A 24,628-nucleotide genomic window follows, 5' to 3' on the forward strand; every position below is an offset into this window, starting at 1 on the left:
TTCAATAGATTACTAACATCATGGTATAATTTATTTCTCAAAACAGTGATGGAATATACACAGTCAGTGTATATAACAGATGTGGTATTTTCAGTAAAAAATAAATACAAATATTAATTGCATAGACAGTAAAGCCTAAAGCAAAGTAGGGAAGTTACTACCAGAATCTAAACTGGTTTCTTTAGTGTTTATCCCAAAGTAAAATTGATTGTAGGACTAATTTCTTTAGGTAAGCTCTGCTTAGTTATTTTTGTTAACTTGTTCTTTCTAGTTTTCATTCTTTTTTTACCATGGACTATTTTTAGTTTGCTGTCTGCACTGCTTTTAACATTTCTTGGCAAACTTTCTTTATATTTGCCCGTGGGTTTTTATTTTCCTCCATCATGTCATCTTGATGTCCTGGCTTTGCCCCCCAACAATGTATTGCCATTCTTTATATATCGTCAATCAATCCATAGTATTTTTAAGTTATGCTTTAATGTCTCCAATTTATAGTATACTAAGTGGGTTTGGTTTTTGGCTTTAGTTATATTGATGTTTTTTAAGTTTATCATCTGAGACAAATTATGATTAGAAATCATTAAATAATTGATTTCATTTAGCATGGAAGTATTTGTGACTAAATTTGGTGGTCCCATCTTCATAATTTTGTAGAACCAGCTATTAACAAAAAAGTATGTTTTTAGTAATTTTATTTTCAGCTGGTCTTCTTGTTTTTTCTTCTTCATATTAATGATCACCTTTTAAACCATTAACACTGTCAGGAATTAGTGTGTAGCAACAGAAAGAACAATTAGCTGTGCTAACTGTGAGTTAGCCTCATAAATGATATTTTTGGCTAAGAACTAAATTTAGACTTGTGTCTACATAAAAAGTACATACAGAAAAGAATTTGATGTGACTTTAGGAAGTATTCTAGTCAAATGGGCATTGATTATTTACATGAAAATGTTAGTTATTTTTATTCCATTTTCTGATGTTCACAGAAAGCTACATGTATTTTAACTGTGGCAAAACATGCACAACTTAAAATTTACCATATTAGCCATAAATAAGTGTACAGTTCTGTGGTATTAAGTACGTTCACAATGCAACCATCACCACTGTCAATCTCCATAATTTTTTCCCCATCCCCAATTGAAACTCTGTACCCATTAAATACTTAACTCTCCATTCTCCTTTCCCCTAAATCCCTTGCAACCACTATTCTGTTTCCTGTCTCTATGAATTTGACTTTTCTAGGTACCTCACATAAGTGGAATCATACAATACTTAGTCTTTCTGTGACTGGCTCATTTCACTTAGCATAATGTCTTTAAAGTTCATCCATGTTGTAGCATGTATTAGAATTTCCTTCTTTTTTAAGGCCGAATAATATTCCATTGTATGTGTATACCACATTTTGTTTTATTTGTTTATCTGTTGTGGACATTTTTGGGTTGCTTATACCTTTGCTATTATGAATAATGCTGCCATGAACATGCGTGTGCAAATACACATTTGAACCCCTGCTTTCACATCTTTTGTATATATACCCAGTGTAATTGCTGGATCATAATATAATTCTATATTTAATTTTTTGAGGAATCACTGTGCCGTTTTTCCATAGTTGCTGCACCATTTTACATTTCTACTGGCTGTGCACAGAAATCCCAATTTCTTCACTTTCTTTTTTTTTTTTAAGATTTTATTGGGGAAGGGGAACAGGATTTTATTGGGGTACAGTGTGTACTTCCAGGACTTCTTTTCCAAGTCAAGTTGTTGTCCTTTCAATCTTAGTTGTGGAGGGTGCTGTTCAGCTTCAAGTTGTTGACCTTTCAGTCTTAGTTGTAGAGGGCGCAGCTCAGCTCCAGGTCCAGTTGCCGTTGCTAGTTGCAGGGGGGCACAGCCCACCATCCCCGGGAGTCGAACCGGCAACCTTATGGTTGAGAGGACGTGCTCCAACCAACTGAGCCATCTGGGAGGTAGCTCAGCTGGAGGTGCCGTGTTCAGTCTTAGTTGCAGGGGGCCGAGCCCACCATCCCTTGCGGGATTTGAGTTGTTGAACTGGCAACCTTGTGGGAACCACTGGCCCATGTGGGAATCGAACCAGGAGCCTTCAGAGGTAGGAGCACGGAGCTCCAACCGCCTGAGCCACGGGGCCGGCCCCAATTTCTTCACTTTCTTGCCAACACTTGTGATGTTTTTGTTTTGTTGATAATAGTCACACCCTAATGGGTGTGAACATGTATTCTTTTATGTGGTAAATACATGCAGATGTAGGGTATATATTTATTTAGAAATTGCACATTAAGTAAAATATCCTCGGTTTGAGTTGAGTTTAAAGAATTCAGTCACTTCTGTTATGCAGTCAGTTAATACTTTTTATTCTCCAGTTATGAAAATATCAATCCAGATCTTTATTCTGGACTATTTTTATATTCTGAATTATTAACAATTTGCGTGTATTAGATATGTATGTATGTTGAAAAATGTCATTTTGTGTGACTCTTCTCATAATCTCATGGAATATTAACCCTCCCATATGCCAGGAATAAAATGTAATTGTTTTGCCAAGTTTGTTGATTGCTTTTATTCAATTCTTATTGCCTTGATATTGTATAATTTTATGGTAACTACATGTTAAACAGATCCCAATTTCAGTGTCCTTATCTGGTGTCCACAGTTGAATATAACTCTTATTAGTTGCACTCAACACAAATAACTAGTGTGTACTCTTGGTCTTTGGGAGGCTTATTCCATGAAACTATCAGAGAGTTTTCAAAATTATGACAGGTAGTAATTTGTAATGATGATAATTCATAGATTTATTTTAATATTTGGATGAGATAGAGTAGATCTAAAAAGTGCCTGGCATGAATGTGGGCGTCTCCTGAAAGGATGATGTTCTTTACTAAATCTCTATTGAATGAGTCTAGCCTGATTGCTGAATCTCAGTTAATGATAATTGAATATTTAGAGGATTTTCAGAGATCTTGGCCAGTATTGCTCTGCAGTGTTTAAGGATCTATTTTTCTAGAAATAATAAAGGTATAACTAGATGAAGGTGAGATGTCATTTATTAACGTATTTTTTTTAGTGTGGGTTTATTTGTGGAAAACAACTTTTTTGCACACCTAAGATGTTTTCTGTTTTTACAAAATTGCCAACTTTTAAATTAACATTGCACCAAGTGATCATTGATCTGGAAATCGATTTTTTTAAAGATTTCTTTATTCAGTTTTTTACATAATAGTGATGCCTGTATTTATATAATGAACAAAATACTCCAATTTTTAAAATGCTAAGATTGCTGAAGAAAGAATAGACTGTATCTGTGTTTTTTCCTACTCATAGCTAAAAGAATGCAAATAAATACAGTGTTAAGCACATTGTAATACTCTCTTTGCTTGAATGCCTAATTTACTACCGTCAATATCTTTTAATGGAAAGTTTTCTTTTCATTTCCAGTATTCAGAAGATATGAAGCACAAGACCACTCTTCTGGAGCTTCAAAAAATGTTTACGTATTTAATGGTATGTTTGAGAGTTGTGTATGGAAAATTAATTAGATATACCTTTTCACCAAAGCTGAAAACATTAAAAGGAGTTCATTTGTATTGACTCTATCCTGAGTGTTTACTCTTATTTTTCAATTTGAATTTGTCAGTTACTGGTATTCTTTGTTGTAATGATTTCTAACAGCCATATTTCAGTCATCTACATCTTGTTACTTGTCTGAAGAATGCCCTGTATCTGATCCTTTTCTTGTCATAGGGTCACCCGCTTTAGGGTTAGAATGTTCTGACTGATTTTTCATTGTCCCTCTTAATTCCTACTCCCAAAACTATAAAAATAATCAATTAAGAAAAAAAAGTAAATCTTACAATATTACTTCCCTGCTTAAAACTCTTCAGTGGTTCTTTATTATGAGTAGAATAGTATTCAGGTTCATCAGCATAGTACATATCCTGTGTGACTCCCCCCCACACACACACTTCCCTTCAACTTTCTCCCCATGTGTCCTCACTCTATAGTAACTAGAAGCCTCTTGAAGCTCATCATCATGTTGCTTTATCACTTGTGCAGTTATTTGTGCCACTCCTTCTGCCTGTAGCACTCTTCCCTCAGCACACTTCTCCTTTTTCTTTTTGTCATCCTTCAAGAATCAACATGGTTTTCACCTCCTTTGAGAGGTGACAGATTCCACAGTGTCTCTCCCAAGTTACCAAAACTCTGTGATACCTACCACTTGTATTGAAAGTTACTTGTCTTACCTGTTAGAATCTTGAGGACAGAGATTATATTTATTCCTGTTGTTTTTAGCTTCTGATACTTAATCAGGACTCGATAAATGAGATTTTTAACAAAATTGAAAGATTTACTGGTTATCCCTTGATTCCATATTTAATCTCCATTTAACAGAGTTGGAACAGGCCATCTGAAATGACAAAGCAGGAAACTGTAGGAAAGCATATTCAGCCTGAACAGATTTTGTATTTTATACTTCACAATACAAATCTGGGTCCTTTGAGTCCCAAAATCCTTCCTAGAAATTCCTGCTCTTACAAAATATAAATTTTTAAAATTTATGATAATTTAAACACCTCTGGCACCAAAACTATTAAACTGAAAATGCCATGGATATCAAATAATGAAAACAAGAGAGCATTTTAAACATTTCTTTGTAGATTTACTACCCGTTTTATTGTTATTGTTTTGATGTTTATTCATGAACCTTGTGAAAATTTTCTTATTTTTATTTGAGACTTAGATTTGTTTATTTGATTGTTTAATAATCCTTTTTCCCACCTCCCACTTTTACTTTACAGGAGAGTGAATGCAAAGCATACAATCCTAGACCCTTCTGTAAAACATACACCATGGATAAGCAGCCCTTGAATACTGGCGAGCAGAAAGATATGACAGAGTTTTTTACTGATTTGATTACCAAAATTGAAGAAATGTCTCCAGAACTGGTTAGTACCAGAAAACTAGTTTCTTTGAAATTTTTACAGCTTTTTCCCAACTTTAATTACTGACTTTTTTTTTCTTTTTAAGAAAAATACAGTCAAAAGTTTATTTGGAGGTGTAATTACAAACAATGTTGTATCCTTGGTAAGTTTTCTACCTGTTCTTTGCTTTTTTGGAAATCTTAGTGTGTATTTTAGCCTATTATGATAAATTACTGATCTTTGACTGTTGATTGACCAGGATTGTGAACATGTTAGTCAGACTGCTGAAGAGTTTTATACCGTGAGGTGCCAAGTGGCTGATATGAAGAATATTTATGTGAGTATATATATATTTTTTTCTTTTTTTAGACTTTTTTCTGCTTTTAACTAACTGTTTGTATATGGCAGATTTGTTTGTCATCTTGAGAGAAAATTAACTTTCATATTTTCATCTATTTTCTTTATGCTGTGCTACTCAAATAAGAACTAAAGGTAGACCACAAAGCTGATATTTCCCGAAATTGAAATACTTTGCTTTTGAAATTTTTAGTAAGATTCATGGAGCATTTTGTCAGTACAAGGGGAAAACAATTTACTGAAATTAAGAATTCACTTTTTAAAAAATATTTGATTTCCTCTGTGCATTCTGCCCAAATTATAATTACTGATTTTTGTATTTTTGCATGCTGTAAACAGTAATATGAAACTTTTAAATGTTGTTTTATACACAGGAATCTCTTGATGAAGTTACTATTAAAGATACTTTAGAAGGCGACAACATGTATACTTGCTCTCATTGTGGGAAGAAAGTACGAGCTGAAAAACGGTATGTTTTTCAAATGTAATTTTTATCATTTTGGTAAATCATCAAATGGAAGTAAAACACAAGCTTAGTATAAATTAATGTTAAGTTTTTATGAAAATTATCTGATTAACTTTAAGGTCAGCTGCTTGGAGCTCATTTTTATACAGTAACTTTTCATTCAGTTATTGAAATATACTTTCAAACACCCTTAAATTTTTAAAAATTGTTTTGCCTTTTAATTACTCAGGTATTTATCAAGATCTGTCTATTGCTTAGCCCTCTGCTCTGCACTCAGTGGAGCATAATAGTCTACTGATGAACTGAAGACATCCTCTTCTGAATCTCTAAATTAAGAGATTTTGTTTTTCTTATGAACCAACCCTCAGATAGCTGGTTTAGTACAGGGTAGTTGGGTAAAGATGTTTCAGTTCTGCAGGTGAGTATTGAATGACTAATTAGACATTAGATTGAAAGAGTACTATATGCAGTTAGTTACCAGGAGAGCAAAGGCAGAGAAATACAATTGACCTTGTATGTGCAAGAAGTCCAGGATTAGATTAGCCTACGTCATTTTGGTCGAGGGTTTGCAGTGACCAGTAATAGAAAACAAGATTGGTAATATACAGTGACATCAAGTGATTGACATTTAGATTTTGGGATTATCTGCATAATTGGTTGAAACCATCAGAACATCTGACTGAGAAAGAACCATAACTATTGTAACGAACTGAGGCTTAAGCCAACCTAAAAGTGCAGAGAAAAAAGTAACAGAATCAAAGCCAGGAAAGAAAGAAAATCAAAATAGGATGGTGACTCAGAAATTGGGGAAGAGACTCTCAAGAAGAAGGTATTTCATTGACATAGTTCACAGAGATAGGGAAAAAAATAACAGCTGAGTAAAAGCATTGGATTTTTCAAAAAGGTAGTTTAGTTGTGTATTTTGTCACGTTGCAGCACTAGAAGTAAGGTTGTCAGGATACATGGCATCAAGTATAGATCATTCCTTTTAGAAGTTTGACAAAGTAACAGCAAGGAAGATGGAATCTGGAAAGAGCTTTGGAATCAAACAGTAGTTTTCTAGATGAAATAGATCAGAGCATGTTTGCAGGGGGAGAATGAAAAGCCATTTGCTTCACATTGCTTAAGAGAAGATATTTCCAGGTAAAAAAGCATTTGAAAGGAATGTATTCCTTTCCTCAATCTTCAGAAGTCATGTTATTTGCAAAAGAGAAAGGTTGTAGGTGGACATACTCAAATGAAAGCATAGCTGTGCAGGCAGTTACAGGCAGAAGACAAGCTCATGAATTGAGTCAGGATAAGAGTTTAAGGACTCACACAGAATGGAGTCAGTCAAAGGTTTGTTACTGTGGAGGAATATAATGAGTCAATAAAAGATAATTGAGAGACTGAGTCATGTTCATTGGAGAATCTCTTTTCAGTTGGGATAAATAAACTTGTTGAATAAATTTGTTATTCTTAATAATTTCCTATGTCTTGAAACATTTCCTTCTTTTGGCTAGCCCGATTCTACTGCTTTTTTGAAATACTGTTTCATCTCTCCCAGGTTAACTGTTATCAGTCTTTTGTACTCTTACCATCCTTTTAGATGCTTGTCATAACATAGTAAATGTTCTACAGAGATGGGCTGAGGATCATGTACTGCTCAGTCTTTATACCTCTGGTTTTTCTCAGCTTGTTTATTCTTTCCTGAATAATTTTATCTACCACCATAACATTAACCTCTGCTGACATGCTGCTAATGATTCCCAAATCAATTTACCTGATTCAGAATGCTGTGCTCTTCCATCTGTCTTACTTGTGTGTCTCATAGATTTACTAGGTCTATAACATGAACTCTCATCTCTGCAGATGTGTTGATGTCTTTCATCCTCTGACTTAATGCATGGTTCCACTGGCCACTACAAGTCTCCTAGTGACTCTTAGCTTTCAGGATAAAGTTCATAGTCTTAACATTACACACAAGGCCCTTCATCATTTGACTCTTTTATACTCTACTCTGTACCTCATCATTAATTTGCCAATCTCTCAAATAATAAGGATGAATTTTTAGACTTATTTCCTTTGTTTGTGACATCCTTCCTCTTATCTCCCTAAATTCCTACTTTTTAAACTAACCTCTTAGTTTAAACAAATTCTCTTTTGAATCCTATGTAGTGAAGTATTATTCCTCGAAATGTATATTTTTCATAAATTCAAGCTTTTATAGTTTTGTTTAAACCAAAATTTTGGTTCTTTTAAACTTGAACTAGCATTATGTCAACTGCAAGATTTCGGTAACTAACTAGTTGACCTGTTGCTACTATTGTTGTAATATCAGGCAACACTTCTTTTTTTTAAATTCTGAGATCAGATCAAATGTAGAAACCTTCCTAATTAATAAAGGTCATTAGTAAAACCTTTGCCGAGACCTGATTAGCCTTTCACACATATCCCTCACCCCACTCCCAATCTCATTTATCCATCAGCAAGTCCTCAGTTACCATTGTCACCTTTATAAACTCTCTCTCTCTCTCTCTCTCTCTCTCTCTCTCTCTCTCTCTCTCTCTCTCTCTCTCTCTCTCTCTCTCAGACACTTAGATATAAGCCCTCATTGTTTTGAATTACTTTTATATTTCTGTTTCTCAGAGCTACAGAGATCATGCATCAGGTAGACTGGAAGGTCTTCTGATGCTCAAATTTGGCTATTTTCAAGACAACACTTATTGAATGATACTTGTTATGCAGCATTCTAAAAGTTGTAGGAGTAGGCACTTTAATCTCCATTTTACAAATCAGGAATTAAGCTCAAAGAGGTTCAGTAACTTGTTAAGGGTCATACTTTGCAGTTATAGTTCACAAAAATACTTCAGTCTGTTATTTAAGGTGGAAAAGAAAACTCTGAACTAAAGAACTCCTTGCTTTGAAGTATGATATGACTCCATTTTATGCTTCCATTGCACCTTTACATGTATTTATGGTATTTACCAGTCTACTGTAATTTTTTGTTTATTTTTCTTTTTATTTTTCTTATCTAGTAAAGCCCTTTCAGAATGAAAAAAGTCATGCCTTGAAGTACTTTTGAAAGACAATTTTTAACAAGTTATTTTTTTCCTCTTTTTTCTGTCTTTCAGGGCATGTTTTAAGAAATTGCCTCGCATTCTGAGTTTCAATACTATGAGGTATACATTTAATATGGTCACGATGATGAAAGAGAAAGTTAACACACACTTTTCCTTCCCATTACGTTTGGATATGACACCCTATACAGAAGATTTTCTTATGGGAAAGAGTGACAGGAAAGAAGGTAATTTTCTATCTCTTGCCTGTGTTTATTGTAAATTTCCATAACAGGATAGTCATAATTATAAAGTTGTAATAGATTATACATTTAAGAAAATTAAATTGAATCTTAGAAAAATGTTTTTAAAGACAGTGTGGCACATTCACTTAATTACTAAGTATTTAGTATCTACTAGGCCTGTGTTCTAGGCATTCGGGACACATTTGTGAACAAGATAAGCATGGTTCCTGCCCTTGTAGAACTTAAAGTCTAATGGGCGAGTCTTTTATTGAACAAGAAATTACAAACATAATGTGTTGTCAAATAAAACAGTGACTACATCACAGATCTGGGGGAATCAGGGCTTTCATGAGGAGGTGACATTGAAGCAGAGCTTGAGTAAGAGCTAGATTGGGAGGAATGGATAAGTTCTTTTGCTAGGTGGGGGTGGTGGTGAGATGGGCAAAAGGCAATGGCCAGATCATTTTGTTTGTAGGCCATGTTAATTGTTAATTTTGATCTGTATTCAGTGTGAAACCTTTTTAAGATTTTAAGCAGGGAAGGGAGGGGTACAATATGGAAAAGGTTTAATTATAGCAATAGACATAGATTATAGGGGTATGGGGAGGCCATTCCGGTAAACCACAGAGATGGTAGATTATATGAGAAAACGTACCAGTAAGGTTGGAGAGCAGTGTATGGAGATATGGTTTACAGGACTTGATTGAATGAATAAATGAATCCAACAGAATATTCAATATCTATTTACTGTGTAATTTGCTATTATAGTAATGGGAATATATTGACAACAAAGAGCAAGACCTCTGCCCCATGAGGCTTACATTTCAGTCAACTCTGCTGCTAGAGGGAGGAGGAAAAGTCAAGAATGACTCAGGTTTCTGGCTAAATCAGCTAGGTAAATAGGGGAGTCAGTATTTCTAGAAGATTGCTGGAAAGAGGGAATGTGGTCAGAAGTATTGAATGCTAAAGAAAAGGAGTAGTTCCAGTAAGAACCTGATGAAAAATAATCTAACATGTGGATCTTTGGTTATCTTTATCAGAGTAATTTAATTTGGCTTTTGCAACAGGAAGGCCGATTGCAATGAGTTAAAGAGGGTACTTGGTTTATAAGTAGTTACCTCCAAATTGTCATTATTTCCACAAGACCAGTGATTTTTAGACTTCTCTGTATGCAGTTCAAGGACCGCAAAGGTGAGGAGGAATGGAAAATAGATGAGAGAATAAAGTAGAAAGAACAGGTCCAGCTCTTGCCTTTCCCATTTTTCTTTAGCCAGAGAAATTCCATTTTATATAATAAAGGTCCTGGTAATGTTTTCTTTGTATAAGAAGTTCTGCTGATTTAAATTTGTAAGGTTTGAAGAAGCCACTGTATTATAAGATTTAGGAAAGAGAACAATGTTTTGATCTTTATACTCCATTGCCTGGCACTTAATGAGCATTCAGTTAATGTTTTACTCCCAATAAATGGGAGATGAGAGGTGTGAACAGGGTGTAGGGTATTCTTTCAAGAGAACAACATACTTGTTCTTTGAAGAGAGGAGAAAAGATGGTGACTGTAGCTATGAAGAAATAATGGAGTTATGGGAGGAAATTTTTAAAGTGAGAATTTAAGTGTGCTTAGAAGTTGTAGGAAATGAGTCAGCAGAGATGATAAGTTTGAAAAAACAGGTGAAGCTAAGAAATGGGCATTGAATATATACATCGTATTTATTAGAACTTTCTTCAAACCGTTTATAAAATTATAGCAAGACTGCCCAGGAAACTGCTTTATTGTATTTTTCATGATGCTTCCATGGGTGGAAGTAGCAGAAATTTATGCCAATATAAAGGAATTTGTTAGGCCACAAGTGTTGCATTCAGAGTCAGACCCTAGCACATCCAAACTCCTCAGCCACTGCTTTGACATTGTCAGCCATTCTTTTCCTCTCCACTGAATTATAACTTCACTTTCCAGTTTAGACTGTGCATTCAGGGTAACCAAATCTTCTCTCACTTATTTGCTTCTGTTTATATAGTCTTCCCTCAACTATCATCAAGGACTTGGGTCCAGGGCACCCCGCAGATAACAAAATCTTTGGATGCTCAGGTCCCTTATATAAAATGGCATAAAACAATAAATACAGTCATCCCTTCATATCCACAGATTCCAAACCGCAGAGTCCCACCCATAGATCCCAAATACTGTTTTCCATCCACCTTTAGTTGAATCTGTAGGTATGAAACCTGCAGATACAGAGGACCAACTGTGTCTTCCCTTTAGGTGATGCTGGGAATGCATGTAAATCATGCATTTTTTAAAAACTTACACCATTCTGTAGTTTTTTCCTTAGTATCTTTAATGCCTTTTAAATTTAAATCTTTATGAGTGGGAAGTATATCTTTTATTTTTGTCTACATAAATCTAATAAGAGTGTTTTCTGTTAACTGATAAACAGAAGCCTGCCACCAGAATAGTGCTCCATTTTCCTTAACATGAAACTAAAAGACATAAATATGTTAATGCCCTTTCAGATCTTGTTCTCCTGCTACTGATAATAGTACAAAATGCTTCATTCGGGTTTATTTCAAAAGAAATAGCCAGATTAAACAAAAATAGCATATTTTATTTACATATTATGTTGAGGTTGTCTGTCATTACGCACTAACACGTGGTTTTTCCAATGATTTGTATAAACGTTCTGTTCCTTAAAATTGTAGGCTATGGATGGTTAATGACTAGCAAATAGAGTTGTTTTGTACTTGTTTTAATAGATAAAGTATCTGTGCCTATTTCTGTACATTAAATATATAAAGTGATTCTAAGATGTCACTGTGTTCAGTTTTCAAAGTTATTGCCATTGTTTTATGTCAATCATTTCAGGTTTTAAGGAAGTCAGTGATCATTCAAAAGACACAGAGAGCTATGAGTATGACTTGATAGGAGTGACTGTTCACACAGGAACAGCAGATGGTGGGCACTATTATAGTTTCATCAGAGATATAGTCAACCCACATGCTTACAAAAATAATAAATGGTGAGTTTTAAATATTTTATTCTTGGGATTTTTTAAAAATCTTTTTGTTTTTCAAATATTTGTTTTTATGTCGATTTCTCTTCAGATATATTTTCTGATTTTAGTTTTCTAAAAATTTTCTATAAAGTTAGGGAAAGGGGTTAGACAGCATTTTTAAATAAAAGTGACTTTCAAAGGATAGTACAAATTAATTGTTTTTAAACTTTATGGGTCTCTAGGCTCTTGAGAATGTGATAAGTGCTTCCCTGAGAAAAATAAACACAAAGTTGTGCACGCAACTTTATATTCATAAACAATATTGCACCTTCCAAGTCTTATATGTGTTCTCATTTAAGAACTATTGTTCACTGAATGCCTTCTGTAGGGTGGGCACAAAGCACTTACATATTATAGTTAGAAGTTTACCGACGTGCTCTACTCTCTTCACTTTACCTTTCCCCTTAGACACACATTCTTTTTTTATTATCTTTTATCAAGTTAATGGTTGGAAATCATTAAATCAATCCTTAATAACTGTTTCTGGTCTACAGATGTTAGGTGGAATCTCATGTATAGAGACTATATCTGTGCTACTATGCATTGTTCTGAGTGTTTGGGATATTGCTTTGAATATTTACGTTGGTAAATTGATCTGCAGTTTTGTTCAACTATTTCTCACTCTTGAAGCCATCATGTCCAATGTACCGTAAATGTATTCTGAATCTTTTTTGATAATAAATTTTTAAATGGCATCTTTACCTTTGGAAGTTCTCTCATCTCTTAATCTTTTTCTGTCCAATAACTTCACGTTAATCTTTATGTAAACTTCTTTTTAATGAACTTGTATTACTCCTAGGTTAATAAATAGATTTTCAAATTTTAGGGTAGTTACAGCTATGTTGTTAAATTCCCAATTTCTAGTGATTAGAGTTGTCAAAACAAAAGCTTAGTTAGAATTTCTGTTTGATCAACATTTATAATAAATCAGTATGTAATCCAAATATTTTTTAAATAGGCATAATATAGAGATACTTAGTATGTATATACTTGATTAACACTATATGCTCTGTTTTAGGTATCTTTTTAATGATGCTGAGGTAAAACCTTTTGATTCTGCTCAACTTGCCTCTGAATGTTTTGGTGGAGAGATGACAGTAAGTGTTATTTAGAAATTTTAAATGGTTTGTGACTTTGCAAATGCTTTGCAGTATCATCAAATCCAATAGCAGGATCATTCAACTTTCTTTTAATCACTATGATTAAATCTAACATTTATTCAAGTGGCATTTATTAGAAGTTTAGTATGTTTGGAGTATATATTAAACAGAAATATTTTAAAAATTACTATTTCTGCCTTCAACTGATGAAGGTTAAGACTTAAAAAAATAAATAGTATAGGAATTGATTACATTGCTGTGAGACATTATGATTAAATAAGTTGTTTTCTTGAATGCTTTAAGATTAGAGTCAAAAGAAATTACTGTTTATTGACTTAACTTCATAATTTTTGACAAGAAACTTGGCTTGAGCTGAACTTAAAGAATTGTTCATTTAGTGCCTTTTATAAAGTAGCAGCAACCTGGTTATTACTAGTGACAGAGTAGAAAAAGGTATCTGTTACATAATTAGCAGTAAGACATAAGAAAAAACAATGGAAAAAAAAAAAGTAAAGACAGTGAGGTTGGAGTCGTATTGTAATAAAATATCCTGTTGATTCTCACAAGTCAAGTATTAGTCATTTCCATTTCACAGATAAGCCCAGATAAACCGATTTTTCATTTTAATACCTATGTTTATTGTGAAATAACTGTTCATATTCTGGATTTTAATGAAGGACATTTTTATTGCTCTTTGGTGCTCCTATGTACTATTCTGAATAGAAAAGGAGAAGTAGGAAAATTGCTAACACTTAGGAAATAGAAGGAAGTAAATAATGAATTAATGATGAAAGCCATCATTAAACCATTGTATCGCTAGATGTTATTCCCAGGATATTTCCTAAAATGAGAAAAAAGTAATCTTTGCAAAGCTCTTCTTTTAAAAGATAAAGTGGACTTGCAAGTCCATTTTATTTTCTTATGCTTGATATGTTTTAGTAAAGTACCTTAAAATATGTTTTGAATCTGTTTTCTAGTACTCTTAGCCAGAACTATCCAGGATTTTTATAAATGTAATCCTATTTGAAAACTATTTACAAAGTTACTACAAAGTATTAAATAGCTTTTTACTGAAATATTTTATATATAAATATAGCTGAGTATACCCATTTTTCTAAAGAAGGAAAACTTATTTTTTTAAACAGACCAAGACCTACGATTCTGTTACAGATAAGTTTATGGATTTCTCCTTTGAAAAGGTAACCATTTCTTTCATATGTAATTTTACATTGCTTTCTTTCTTCCATGCTGTCTGCTTTTATAGTTATATTTTCTCGAAATGAAAATACTTTTTTTTTTCCCTTTTAAAGACACACAGTGCATATATGCTGTTTTACAAACGCATGGAACCAGAGGAAGAAAATGGAAAAGAATACAAATTTGATGTTTCATCAGAATTACTAGAGGTATAAGTTAATTTAACTTTAGAACAATTTTAAAGCATATTTAAATATAATGCAAGTAATAACAGTACTATAAGAACAGGCTATGACAATATTAGGATCTGTAATCCAGGGTAGATCTACATACAAATAGTCTTGGTATATGATAGGTGAATGTAAAGTGAATGAAATTAAAGGGAGTGGAAAATAATTATTACTAACATTGAAGAAAAATAAGAAAGGTAAAACAGTTACCTTTTTAGGGCAAGCTCACAAGTAACTTGTATGATTGGCAATGTTCTTATTGGATTGGTGATGGGATTGCAAGTGTTCCTTCTCTTTCACTTCATGTTATATATGAAAGTACAGTGTATGTTTATTTGAAATATGTATTTTATATATTAAAAAGTGTGTCCTTTGTAGTTGAGGTTTTCTTTGTTTCATAATGTAGTAATAGGTAATGTTACTTTAATGTTTTAAGATTTATATAACGTATTCACCACTCAATGTATGTTGTGGCAATGTTATAAATTCAGTCAGCCATATAAAAAGTCAATCTCCAGAAAGGTATACCCAATAAAAATGTACTCTTCCACCTAGACAATTCTGTTTTTACTATTTAATTGATCGATTGGTATTTGCATTGTTGTGGTCAAACCTCTAAGACTGAGGTGGATTTTGTTTCCCAAACAAACACTTAACTACTATGTTGCCTACCATAATATTACAGATAAAAAGCCAAGAATATTGTCTTCTTTAAATCCTTGAATTGGATTTACCAAAAAAATTAAGTTCTTCACTAGATTTCAAGACATTAGACTCATCTTTGTGTACAAATACTGATTTCAACCATCATAATTAAAATTAAATATATTATAATCATAATTAATGTATAAGGCTTTATGCGCCCAAAGTATTCAGACAAATCTAGACCTTGTTCTAAATGAGGATTCAATAGTATTTAATGACAACCAGCCCACTTGTGAAGTAAAATGAAATTTTAAATAAATTTTAATGACGTATATTGTTCATTTACATCAGGTGGTTCACAGAATTCTTTATATTCTTAAAAATTATTGAGAACTTTAGAGTTTTTAAAAAATACTAGTTTTAATGTGGTCACATCAATGTTTACCATATTAGAATTTAAAACAAATTTCTTAAATTTGTATTCATTTAAAAAAATTAAAAATGATGGAATTAGGGCAAGCTAATTTTTATGAAAAAATATTTTTCATAACAACCCCATTCAGTGAGAAAAATGGCCCTGTTTTACTTTTTTGCAAATCTCTTTAATATCTGATTTAATAGACGGTATCTTGAGTCTCATAACAGATTCTGTATTTGGTCTGTTGTGATTGCATTCATCATTTAGCATTCTGGAAAACTCCTTTGTATGCTTAGGATAGAGTGAGAGTAAAAACAAGTCTGGTAACATCATAGTATTATTAAGAAAATTGTTTTAACCTTATAGACACCTTAAAAATGCCTCAGGGACATCCACAGCTCTGAACCATTCTTTGAGAAACACTGATTTACATTTTGACTAAAGGGAATCCCAGACCTTTGCTTGTTGTACTAATAAGAAAAACAAACTGAACTACGTTAGAATATTCTGGATTGCAGACCTAAACCAACCATTTGTTCCTGTCATTGTTTCAGCTTGTTAATTTAAAATGAGTTTGCCTGCATATACATTTTACTAAAAAAATAAGTAAAAATATAATACTGTGTTACTTAACAGTAATACAGATATTAGATATAAACTAAAATTTAGTCCTGTAGATTTGTACAGTTAAAATATAGCTACTAGCAGACTTTCTCAAAAGGTAAACAGAAAATTTCAGAACCATAAAATATATTAACTATAAAGTAAACAAACATAAATTAGAGTGACTGATAAGGATAAAACACATAAGTGCTCAGAAAGGGTAGTTGAATCCAGAGTACTGGGGAAGGTGAACAGGAAATGTGACCTTAAGCTTTGACTTGAAAGTTAGTGAGAGGTTAATCATGTGAAGAGTACTTCAAGTAAAGAGAACATCATATACAGTCCCCTGAGGAAGGATAGAGCTTATTGGCACGTTTTAGGAGCTGAGAGGTGACCTCTGTGGCTGTGATGATTAATAAGTAAAAGGAAGAGTGGCTCAAGATGAAGTTGGATGGGTATATAGAAAACACTTAGAAAAGTTCTTTCTGATCAATGTAGTATAATAATTTCACACTTAGACACACCCAGTTGGCTCCACATACATTGTATTGACACAAGGTAAAAAGAACCATCAAAAAGCAAGATGAATATTTCTGTAGAACAGACATGGAACAGTTAAAGGCACTAAGTCTGGTGGAAACCATGGGACTTTACCAGGCTTTAGGTTGAAAGCATCTAATGGTGGTCAACGGTTCAGCTCTTGCAGGGTAAAGAGGACAAAAATTATGACACAGGGTCTAGAGCCAAGTCCCTGGCTAAAAGCAGGAAGCTTGGGAAAGGCTCTGAATTGGGATGGGTGAATGCTGTCAAAACTCTTCCTTGTGGCTACAGTTTTATAGGAAGTTGTATGCCTAAAAATGCTAGAGGAGAAAGAACGCTGAAGCAAGGCCATGCAATGACTAGGTCTGTGATTTTCCAAATACAATGTGGAATAGAAGGTTATAAGGCTAATACAAAGTTATAAGACCTGATTCTGGACTAGAGTAGTGGGCTGGGGGTGGGAGAGGCAAATAAACGTAGTTGAAAATATTTACAGGGATAAACACAGTAATATCAATGATCACAACATAAATTTGTTCCAGATAAAAATGATTTTATGGAGCTAAGTGACAATGACTTAGAGCATGTTTGGAGTATACAAAAAGAAGGAACATAAAAAGTCAGCAGAGTAATTCTACAGGGCTAATGTCAGAAATAATCATTTTTCATGATTTTTATAGAGTAAACCAGGAAATCACCTCTCATGTAGGTCTGCCAACCTGAATTAAAGTTCTATATTTTATTGCTTTTTAAACAAACATTCCTCTCATAACCTGTTCTTAATCAAAATGGAATATGATGTAGTTTTATTTATTTATATATTTGGTCTTTAGACAGATGCGATTTCAGAGTTCTTTCAAAATCTTTTTTAAAAACCACTTTTTAAAATAATCACTTGAGGCAGCTAGATACGCAATGATAAATTAGAGCAGATTTAGTAATTTACAGTACTTTCATATTCCATATACCTGAGAAAAAAATCAACATGAATTTTAAATGCATTTATTTTGGGTTTTGTTTCTTTTAGAGCAAGTCTTTTTGTCTAATAAAAATATTGGTAAAATTATGAAGCACATGCTTTCTGATATCTAATGTTAAATTTTTTTTCTTCAGTGGATTTGGCATGATAACATGCAGTTTCTTCAAGACAAAAACATCTTTGAACACACATATTTTGGGTAAGTTTGGTAAATTCAGTAATAGATTTTTTTGTTACACATTTAAAATTTTATCTCGTGAGAAATTTAACTTACTATTATTAAATTCTAGGTTTATGTGGCAGTTGTGTAGTTGTATTCCCAGTACCTTACCAGATCCCAAAGCTGTGTCCCTAATGACAGCAAAGGTAATACCTAACCCTTAGATAATGTTTTCAAAATTGACTACTTTAAAATAATTAAATACTGTTTGCTTAATTTTATCTTTTCTTACAGTTAAGCACTTCCTTTGTCCTGGAGACATTTATTCATTCAAAGGAAAAGGTATGTGTTTTATTTTGTGAATTTTTATGTCATTTATCAGATATCTTTTGATTTTCATTATTTTTAGCTCAGAAGTCCTTATGCCTTCAGTGACTTCTTTCTTTTTCTTTTTTTAGCCCACAATGCTTCAGTGGATTGAATTGTTGACCAAACAGTTTAATAATAGTCAAGCAGCTTGTGAGGTGAGGTGAATAATTCAACAAACAATGCATAGCTTAAGATGCACCTTTTTGTTTTGTTTTCTTAGATGCTACAGCAAAATTGTTTTATCCATTATAAATTATAGGGAGCCCAGTGTAAATTGTTCCTAAAATTACTGGATAGCTCAAAGTCATAATTTATGTATCAAATCTGTTTCCCCGATTGAGTAATTGATTTTTAAGTTATTTAAAAATCCTTGGGTTCCACCCATGTAGTTGAAGGAAAAAGTATAGAAATTTCAAAAGACTACCAGATGTTTCTTAACCACTTTTGAATGTTATCAGAAAATACTTAAAAATGTATATCTCCTCTCCCCCGAGAAAAAAATGCATATATCCCAGTATATTAGTTTAGTTTATGTCTAATTTTATTTCCTCCCATGTTTCATTATGAGAGACCTATCCCTAAGGGATAATCTGCTCACAGATAATGATCACTTAACCATATTGCCATCTTAGTATCATTTATCATTTTTAATTAGCTCTCAAAGTGGTGTTAATCTTCCTAGGAATTCAGGTCTTATAAATTTCAGAGGTGGGAGATAGCAGCATAGTATGCAATAGATAAACACAATTGGAAGATTTTTTTTTTTTTTATAGACGGTCATCTAATCATGCCTTGTAGCAGTGAAATAGGAGAATTTGATTATTGTAAATTTCAAATACAAAGGCATAATTTTTCGAAACCTTATAATGAACATTTTAAAACATGCACAAAAGTAGAAAGATATGATGCACTCATGTACCTATCACCCAATTTCAACAAATAGTAACATTCTTTTGTTTTCATTTATTCCTATCCCCCATGCCTTTTTGAGCTGAAGTATCTTAAAGCAAACCTATCCATATCCATAAATGCTCAGTAGGTATCTCTAATAGATGAGGATTTAAAAAATAGATAAAACATGATTCCATTCACTCCTAGTAAAATTAGGAGCAATTCCTTAACATCCAATAGCTATTCAGTTTTCTCTAATTGTCTAAAAAAAATGTTCTTTTGATGGTGTATTTAAATTAGTATTCAAACAAGGCCCACATTTTGTGCTTATCTCTTAAACCTCCCTTCATCTATAACACTTTTTTTTTTTTTCTCTCTCTCTTTTCCACTTCATCATTTGTTCTGCAGGATTTTCCACATGCTGGTGTTGGCTGATTGCATCCTCCTCATGTTATTTAACGTTGTTTTTCTATTCCCTTCCCATGTCATGATTTTTTAAAAGCTGTTTCATAGATCCAAAGGGTGTATTAGGTCATAATTTGTTTTGTTGTGTTTTTGTTTCTTTATAAATTTTCTATTTTAGTTTTTTCACTCATGATTTGCCTCTGCAACTCGATCAAGGAGTTAAAATTCTCTTCACTTGTTAGTAATTGTGTGTAAGCATAACTAGGCAGTACAATTTAATAGTGGAGTTAAATATGTAATTAACAGATAATCTTCAAATCAATGGGAAATTGTTCTTATCTTAGATAAAGAAGCATGTGTTTGGTTATTGAGAGAGCATAACTTGTTTTTAAACATAAAATAAATCATACTCAGATCATATTATTAATGAGAACAAAAGATGCTCTAGTATGACATGTATGAGGACTAAAAGGAAAAGAGTATTCCATTTTATTGTAATAAGTACTGTAGGTTGCCATCAAGTGTAAATGGTATCTGTGGTTTAAATGGCATCCATGGAAATCTGTAATAAGACGATCCTGGTTATGACTTGAGGCATTTTAGATTTTGGACTTTCTAAAAATTGAGGAATCTCCTTTGGTAAGAACTTACAATAATTGGAACATTGACTAGAAGTTAAATCTTTATGTAATTTTTATCTCATTTAACAAGTACTGGTTGCATGTTAAAATTGCACTATTTTTTTTACAGTGGTTTTTGGACCGCATGGCTGATGATGACTGGTGGCCAATGCAGATACTAATTAAGTGCCCTAACCAAATTGTGAGACAGGTGAGAAAAAAACTTATTTGAAAAAGTGGCTTTCAAATTAATTATTCTAAATTTGCCTGTGAATATGTCTTAACCCAGCTTTTAAAGTAGCTTGAAAAGATCGACCTCTTATAAAAGTCATTTTACTATTGTTTTCAGGAATCTCTTTTAGCAAATCAACTATCATTCCAATCAAGTGATTTAAATCCTTCAGATTTCCTGGTTGTAGGAAGATACTTACAAACCTATTCTCTTAGATTCTGTTACGATTGCTTTATAAGTTGTACTGATTCTTTTTCGGATCCTTAGATATTCTAACCATGCTAGGGTTCTGAAATGGCCTTGAAAGTTAAGTGAATAGTATATATATAGGTTCTGAATTGTCACATGAATATTTGTTTTCCTAATTGGAAAATTTAGACAAGGAAAATGTAAATATTAGTTTGTTTTCATTAATGACACAAAACCAAAAATTTGATCTGAAATATGCCACTTTCCAGTTCTTACTGAGATAGAATTCTTATATCATAAAATTCACCAAAACCTTTCAAAGTATAAAATTTAGTGGTTTTTTAGTATATTCTCAAATTTGTGCAACCATCATCTATCCAATTTTATAACACCCCAGAAAGAAGCCCCATACCTGTTAGCAGTCACTTCTCATTTTATTCTGTCTTCTCTCCAACCCCTGGCAACTATTAATCTACTTCTGTTTCTACGGATTTGCCTGTTCTGACCATTTCATATAAATGGAATCATGCAGTATGTGGTCTTTTGTGACTGGTTTCTTTGTCCTAACAGTGTTTTCAAGATTTATCAATGTTGTGTCGTGTATTTGTACTTCATTTCCTTTTTTCCCCCAAATCATTTTCCATTGAATGGATATTCCAAATTTTGTTTATACATTCAGCAAATGATGAACATTTATGTACAAATATTTGTGTAGACATATGTCTTCAAATGTTTTTTGATACATACCTAGGAGTGGAATTCGTAGGTCATATGGTCACTTTATGTTTAAATTTTTTAGGAACTACCAAACTGTTTTTTATGGTTTCTGTACCAGTTTATATTCCCACTAGCAATCTATGAAGGTTCTGGTTTTCCTACATCTTCTTCAACGTTTGTTATACTGTCTTTTTTATTTTTGCCATCCTAATGGGTATGAAGAAGTAGTATCTCATGGTGGTTATGGTTTTCATTTCCCTAATAATTAATGATATCAAACAACTTTTATGTGCTTATTGGGCATTTCTATATCTTATTTAGAGGCTCTCCTCTAGTTAAGAGGGTTTTGTGAAGCTTTGTTGTTGGTAATCTCTATTACTGAAACTTACTGTTTGTTGTTTTTTCCCTTATTATAAAACCGAATACTGTTTTTCAAGCGAACTTCACCTTACATCTTCAGTCTGTAGTTGAGACTTCAGGAAAACTTGAGAATGTCAAAATATAATCTGGGCAAAATGTAAATGGATGGCAGAGAATTTTGAATCTTGTTAATTTTTCAATATCTTTGGTATCTGATGTGAGTTGGCCCTTGGGTTGTTACATCTTTTCATTTATAGATGTTTCAGCGTTTGTGTATCCACGTGATTCAGAGACTTAGACCTGTCCACGCTCATCTCTATCTACAACCAGGAATGGAAGATGGGTAAGAAGTGCCTTTTGAACATTTTATATTTAAACTTTTTGATGATCTGCTTACAAAGTATTTTTAAATATCCACACTGAAATACTTAGGTGCTTCTATTTAAAAATAATCTTATTAATACAAATCACGAAGGAAAACTTTTTGTTTCATTTTTAAGTATAGCTTCAAAAATCCTCTACAAATAACTGTGACTTCATCTTTTTTGTTTAGATTGATTTAGCCAGACATAATAATTGGAATCTGACTACTTATATTATTGTAATTGATATTTATTATTACAAAGATGAAAGAGATAAATTCAGGTTTTAAAAAATATTTCTCCTCCCAGAATTTCTGTCTCCAGACTTCATACTTTCTCTAAATATATTAAATTATATTTTCAGGTCCGATGACATGGATGCCTCAGTAGAAGATATTGGTGGTCGTTCATGTGTCACTCGATTTGTGAGAACTCTGTTATTAATTATGGAACATGGTGTAAAACCTCACAGTAAACATCTTACAGAGTATTTTGCCTTCCTTTACGAATTTGCCAAAATGGGTGAAGAAGAGGTGAGGCTATATCTTGTTTACTTCTGGGATTATGTACCTATTTTCAGTATTTAAAACTTAATTGTTTTTATATTATATTTTTAAATCAATATTTTTATTTTTAGAGCCAGTTTTTGCTTTCATTGCAAGCCATATCTACAATGGTACATTTTTACATGGGAACCAAAGGGCCTGAAAATGTAAGTACAATTCTGTCTCATGTCAGGAATTTAAAGGCCATGTTTGTAAGTGTGTTATGGAAAATCATTTGCTATCTGAGCTCTGTAAAGTCCTCTCTGGCCCTGATATTAAATAATTTTAAGGGTCTATGTTTGGTTGATATTTTTAATGGATATAGCAAGAGCAGAAACAGTCCAATAATAAATTTCACTGGTAACGCCCTGAAACAAAGCAAATTTAGGCAAAACGATGACCACTTACTTTGGTATTCTATCATTAGCATATTGTTTTGGTGACCATTTTTGTTGGCCATATTTTTTTAAGCCCTTGTCTATTAAGTTTGTCAGACTCTTCCAAAAATTTAAGTAGCTGGTCTATTCATATATTAAAATATTACATGAATTTTGTGTTGTCTGTAATGACCACATTGGATTAAATGCTCTATTTGCCCTATCTTATTTAATCCTTTTTGCAAACCTAAGAGGTAAATACGTTTGTTATCTCCATTTTATAGATGAGGAACTTGAGGCACAAAGACGTTAACTTGTTTTAGATCACAGTGAGTTGGGCTTTCATCCTTGGTCGGACTCCTGACCTAACCTATTAACCACTATGTTGTAATGCTTCTCAGAATATGAATGGTTACTATTTAATTCTAGCCTATGTGGCTGCTTGTTTAGATCGCTTTTCTTTTGCTTTTGTTAGATCATAAAATCTTTTTAGTCTCTTGCATTTCAAAGCCCAAGTGAATATCTCTTTGAAATACCTACTATTTGGATTATCTGAAAACTGCAAATGAGGATTCCTTAATTTGTGTAACTGGCAGTTTTACTAAATAGAAAACACTGTTTTATCATACTCAGATATATTTTGATCCTGATTTATTTTCCAAGAAGAAACTTGCCTATACGAAAATTATTAAAGGATTTATCCCTTTAGGTATAGTAAATAGTCCCAGTGTTGAGAATCATTGCTCTTTACAGTTCCGCCTATTAGGTCTAAAATTATCTTGAATGTGGTTTAGACTTTTAAAGTTAGGGTTAAGCTTTTGAGTGGTTGTTTTTCATGATACATACTGCTGCCACCATCTACCCTGGATAGTTATATAAAACAATCATGGTATGTGCTCTCAAGATATTGTTAAAACTAATATTGCATTAAAATTGGATTTTATTCTTCTGTAGCCTCAAGTTGAAGTGTTGTCAGAGGAAGAAGGGGAAGAAGAGGAGGAGGAAGAAGATATCCTCTCTCTGGCAGAGGAAAAATACAGGCCAGCTGCCCTTGAAAAAATGATAGCTTTAGTTGCTCTTTTGGTTGAACAGTCTCGCTCAGAAAGGTGAAATGTTTCAACATTCAAAATGCTTAAAGCATGTTTGCTTTTATTCTTTTTACATAATTGTTTCACTGTTAACTCAGTAGCTTTTGTTATTTAATTCTTTTTATATAATAACACCACTATTCATCAACCCTTGTAGCATAAGTATTTCAGTTTTTTGTACCAAACTCTTAACTTTGCCTGAGTCATGTTAGAAATATACATTGGAGAAATTATACAGTAAAATATCTAGCAAAATTATATGTGCATTCATCCTTTAACTTAGCAACTTCATTTCTAAGAATCTGTCCCCAATATATAGAAAGATGTATGCGCAGTGCTATTTATTGAAGCAGTGTTTGTAATAGCAGAAGACTGGAAATGTCCACCAAGAGTGGACTAGTTGAAACACAGGGCATCCACTCAATAGAGTACTCTATAGCCGCAAAAAGGTAGTATGGAATATATCTGTACTACCTTGGAGAAATCTTTAATATAAATATATTACTAAGTG

General features: G+C 32.8%; 1 protein-coding gene and 1 non-coding gene across 3 annotated transcripts in view; one reads left to right on the top strand and one right to left on the bottom strand.

Moving 5' to 3' along the window:
- USP34 (ubiquitin specific peptidase 34) overlaps positions 1–24,628 on the top strand; it is a 205,895-nt gene that overhangs the window by 148,096 nt on the left and 33,171 nt on the right. For both annotated transcript variants that reach the window (XM_019717509.3, XM_019717506.3), the window contains 19 exons: positions 3,451–3,516; positions 4,812–4,958; positions 5,041–5,097; positions 5,194–5,271; positions 5,666–5,760; positions 8,871–9,043; positions 11,901–12,054; positions 13,109–13,187; positions 14,336–14,389; positions 14,501–14,596; positions 17,937–18,001; positions 18,093–18,168; positions 18,257–18,304; positions 18,421–18,486; positions 20,378–20,458; positions 22,003–22,088; positions 22,472–22,640; positions 22,745–22,819; positions 23,984–24,135. In XM_019717509.3, the coding sequence (XP_019573068.3) occupies positions 3,451–3,516; positions 4,812–4,958; positions 5,041–5,097; positions 5,194–5,271; positions 5,666–5,760; positions 8,871–9,043; positions 11,901–12,054; positions 13,109–13,187; positions 14,336–14,389; positions 14,501–14,596; positions 17,937–18,001; positions 18,093–18,168; positions 18,257–18,304; positions 18,421–18,486; positions 20,378–20,458; positions 22,003–22,088; positions 22,472–22,640; positions 22,745–22,819; positions 23,984–24,135 (1,817 nt within the window). The remainder of the gene's footprint in view (positions 1–3,450; positions 3,517–4,811; positions 4,959–5,040; positions 5,098–5,193; positions 5,272–5,665; positions 5,761–8,870; positions 9,044–11,900; positions 12,055–13,108; positions 13,188–14,335; positions 14,390–14,500; positions 14,597–17,936; positions 18,002–18,092; positions 18,169–18,256; positions 18,305–18,420; positions 18,487–20,377; positions 20,459–22,002; positions 22,089–22,471; positions 22,641–22,744; positions 22,820–23,983; positions 24,136–24,628) is intronic.
- LOC141571984 (small nucleolar RNA U2-19) lies at positions 8,380–8,459 on the bottom strand. Its single transcript, XR_012497018.1, has one exon. It is a non-coding gene; the product is annotated as a small nucleolar RNA U2-19 (small nucleolar RNA).

The sequence above is a fragment of the Rhinolophus sinicus genome, chromosome 2, assembly GCF_057876585.1.
Source record: "Rhinolophus sinicus isolate RSI-liver-muscle chromosome 2, RSI-T2T, whole genome shotgun sequence".
Classification (NCBI taxonomy): domain Eukaryota; kingdom Metazoa; phylum Chordata; class Mammalia; order Chiroptera; family Rhinolophidae; genus Rhinolophus; species Rhinolophus sinicus.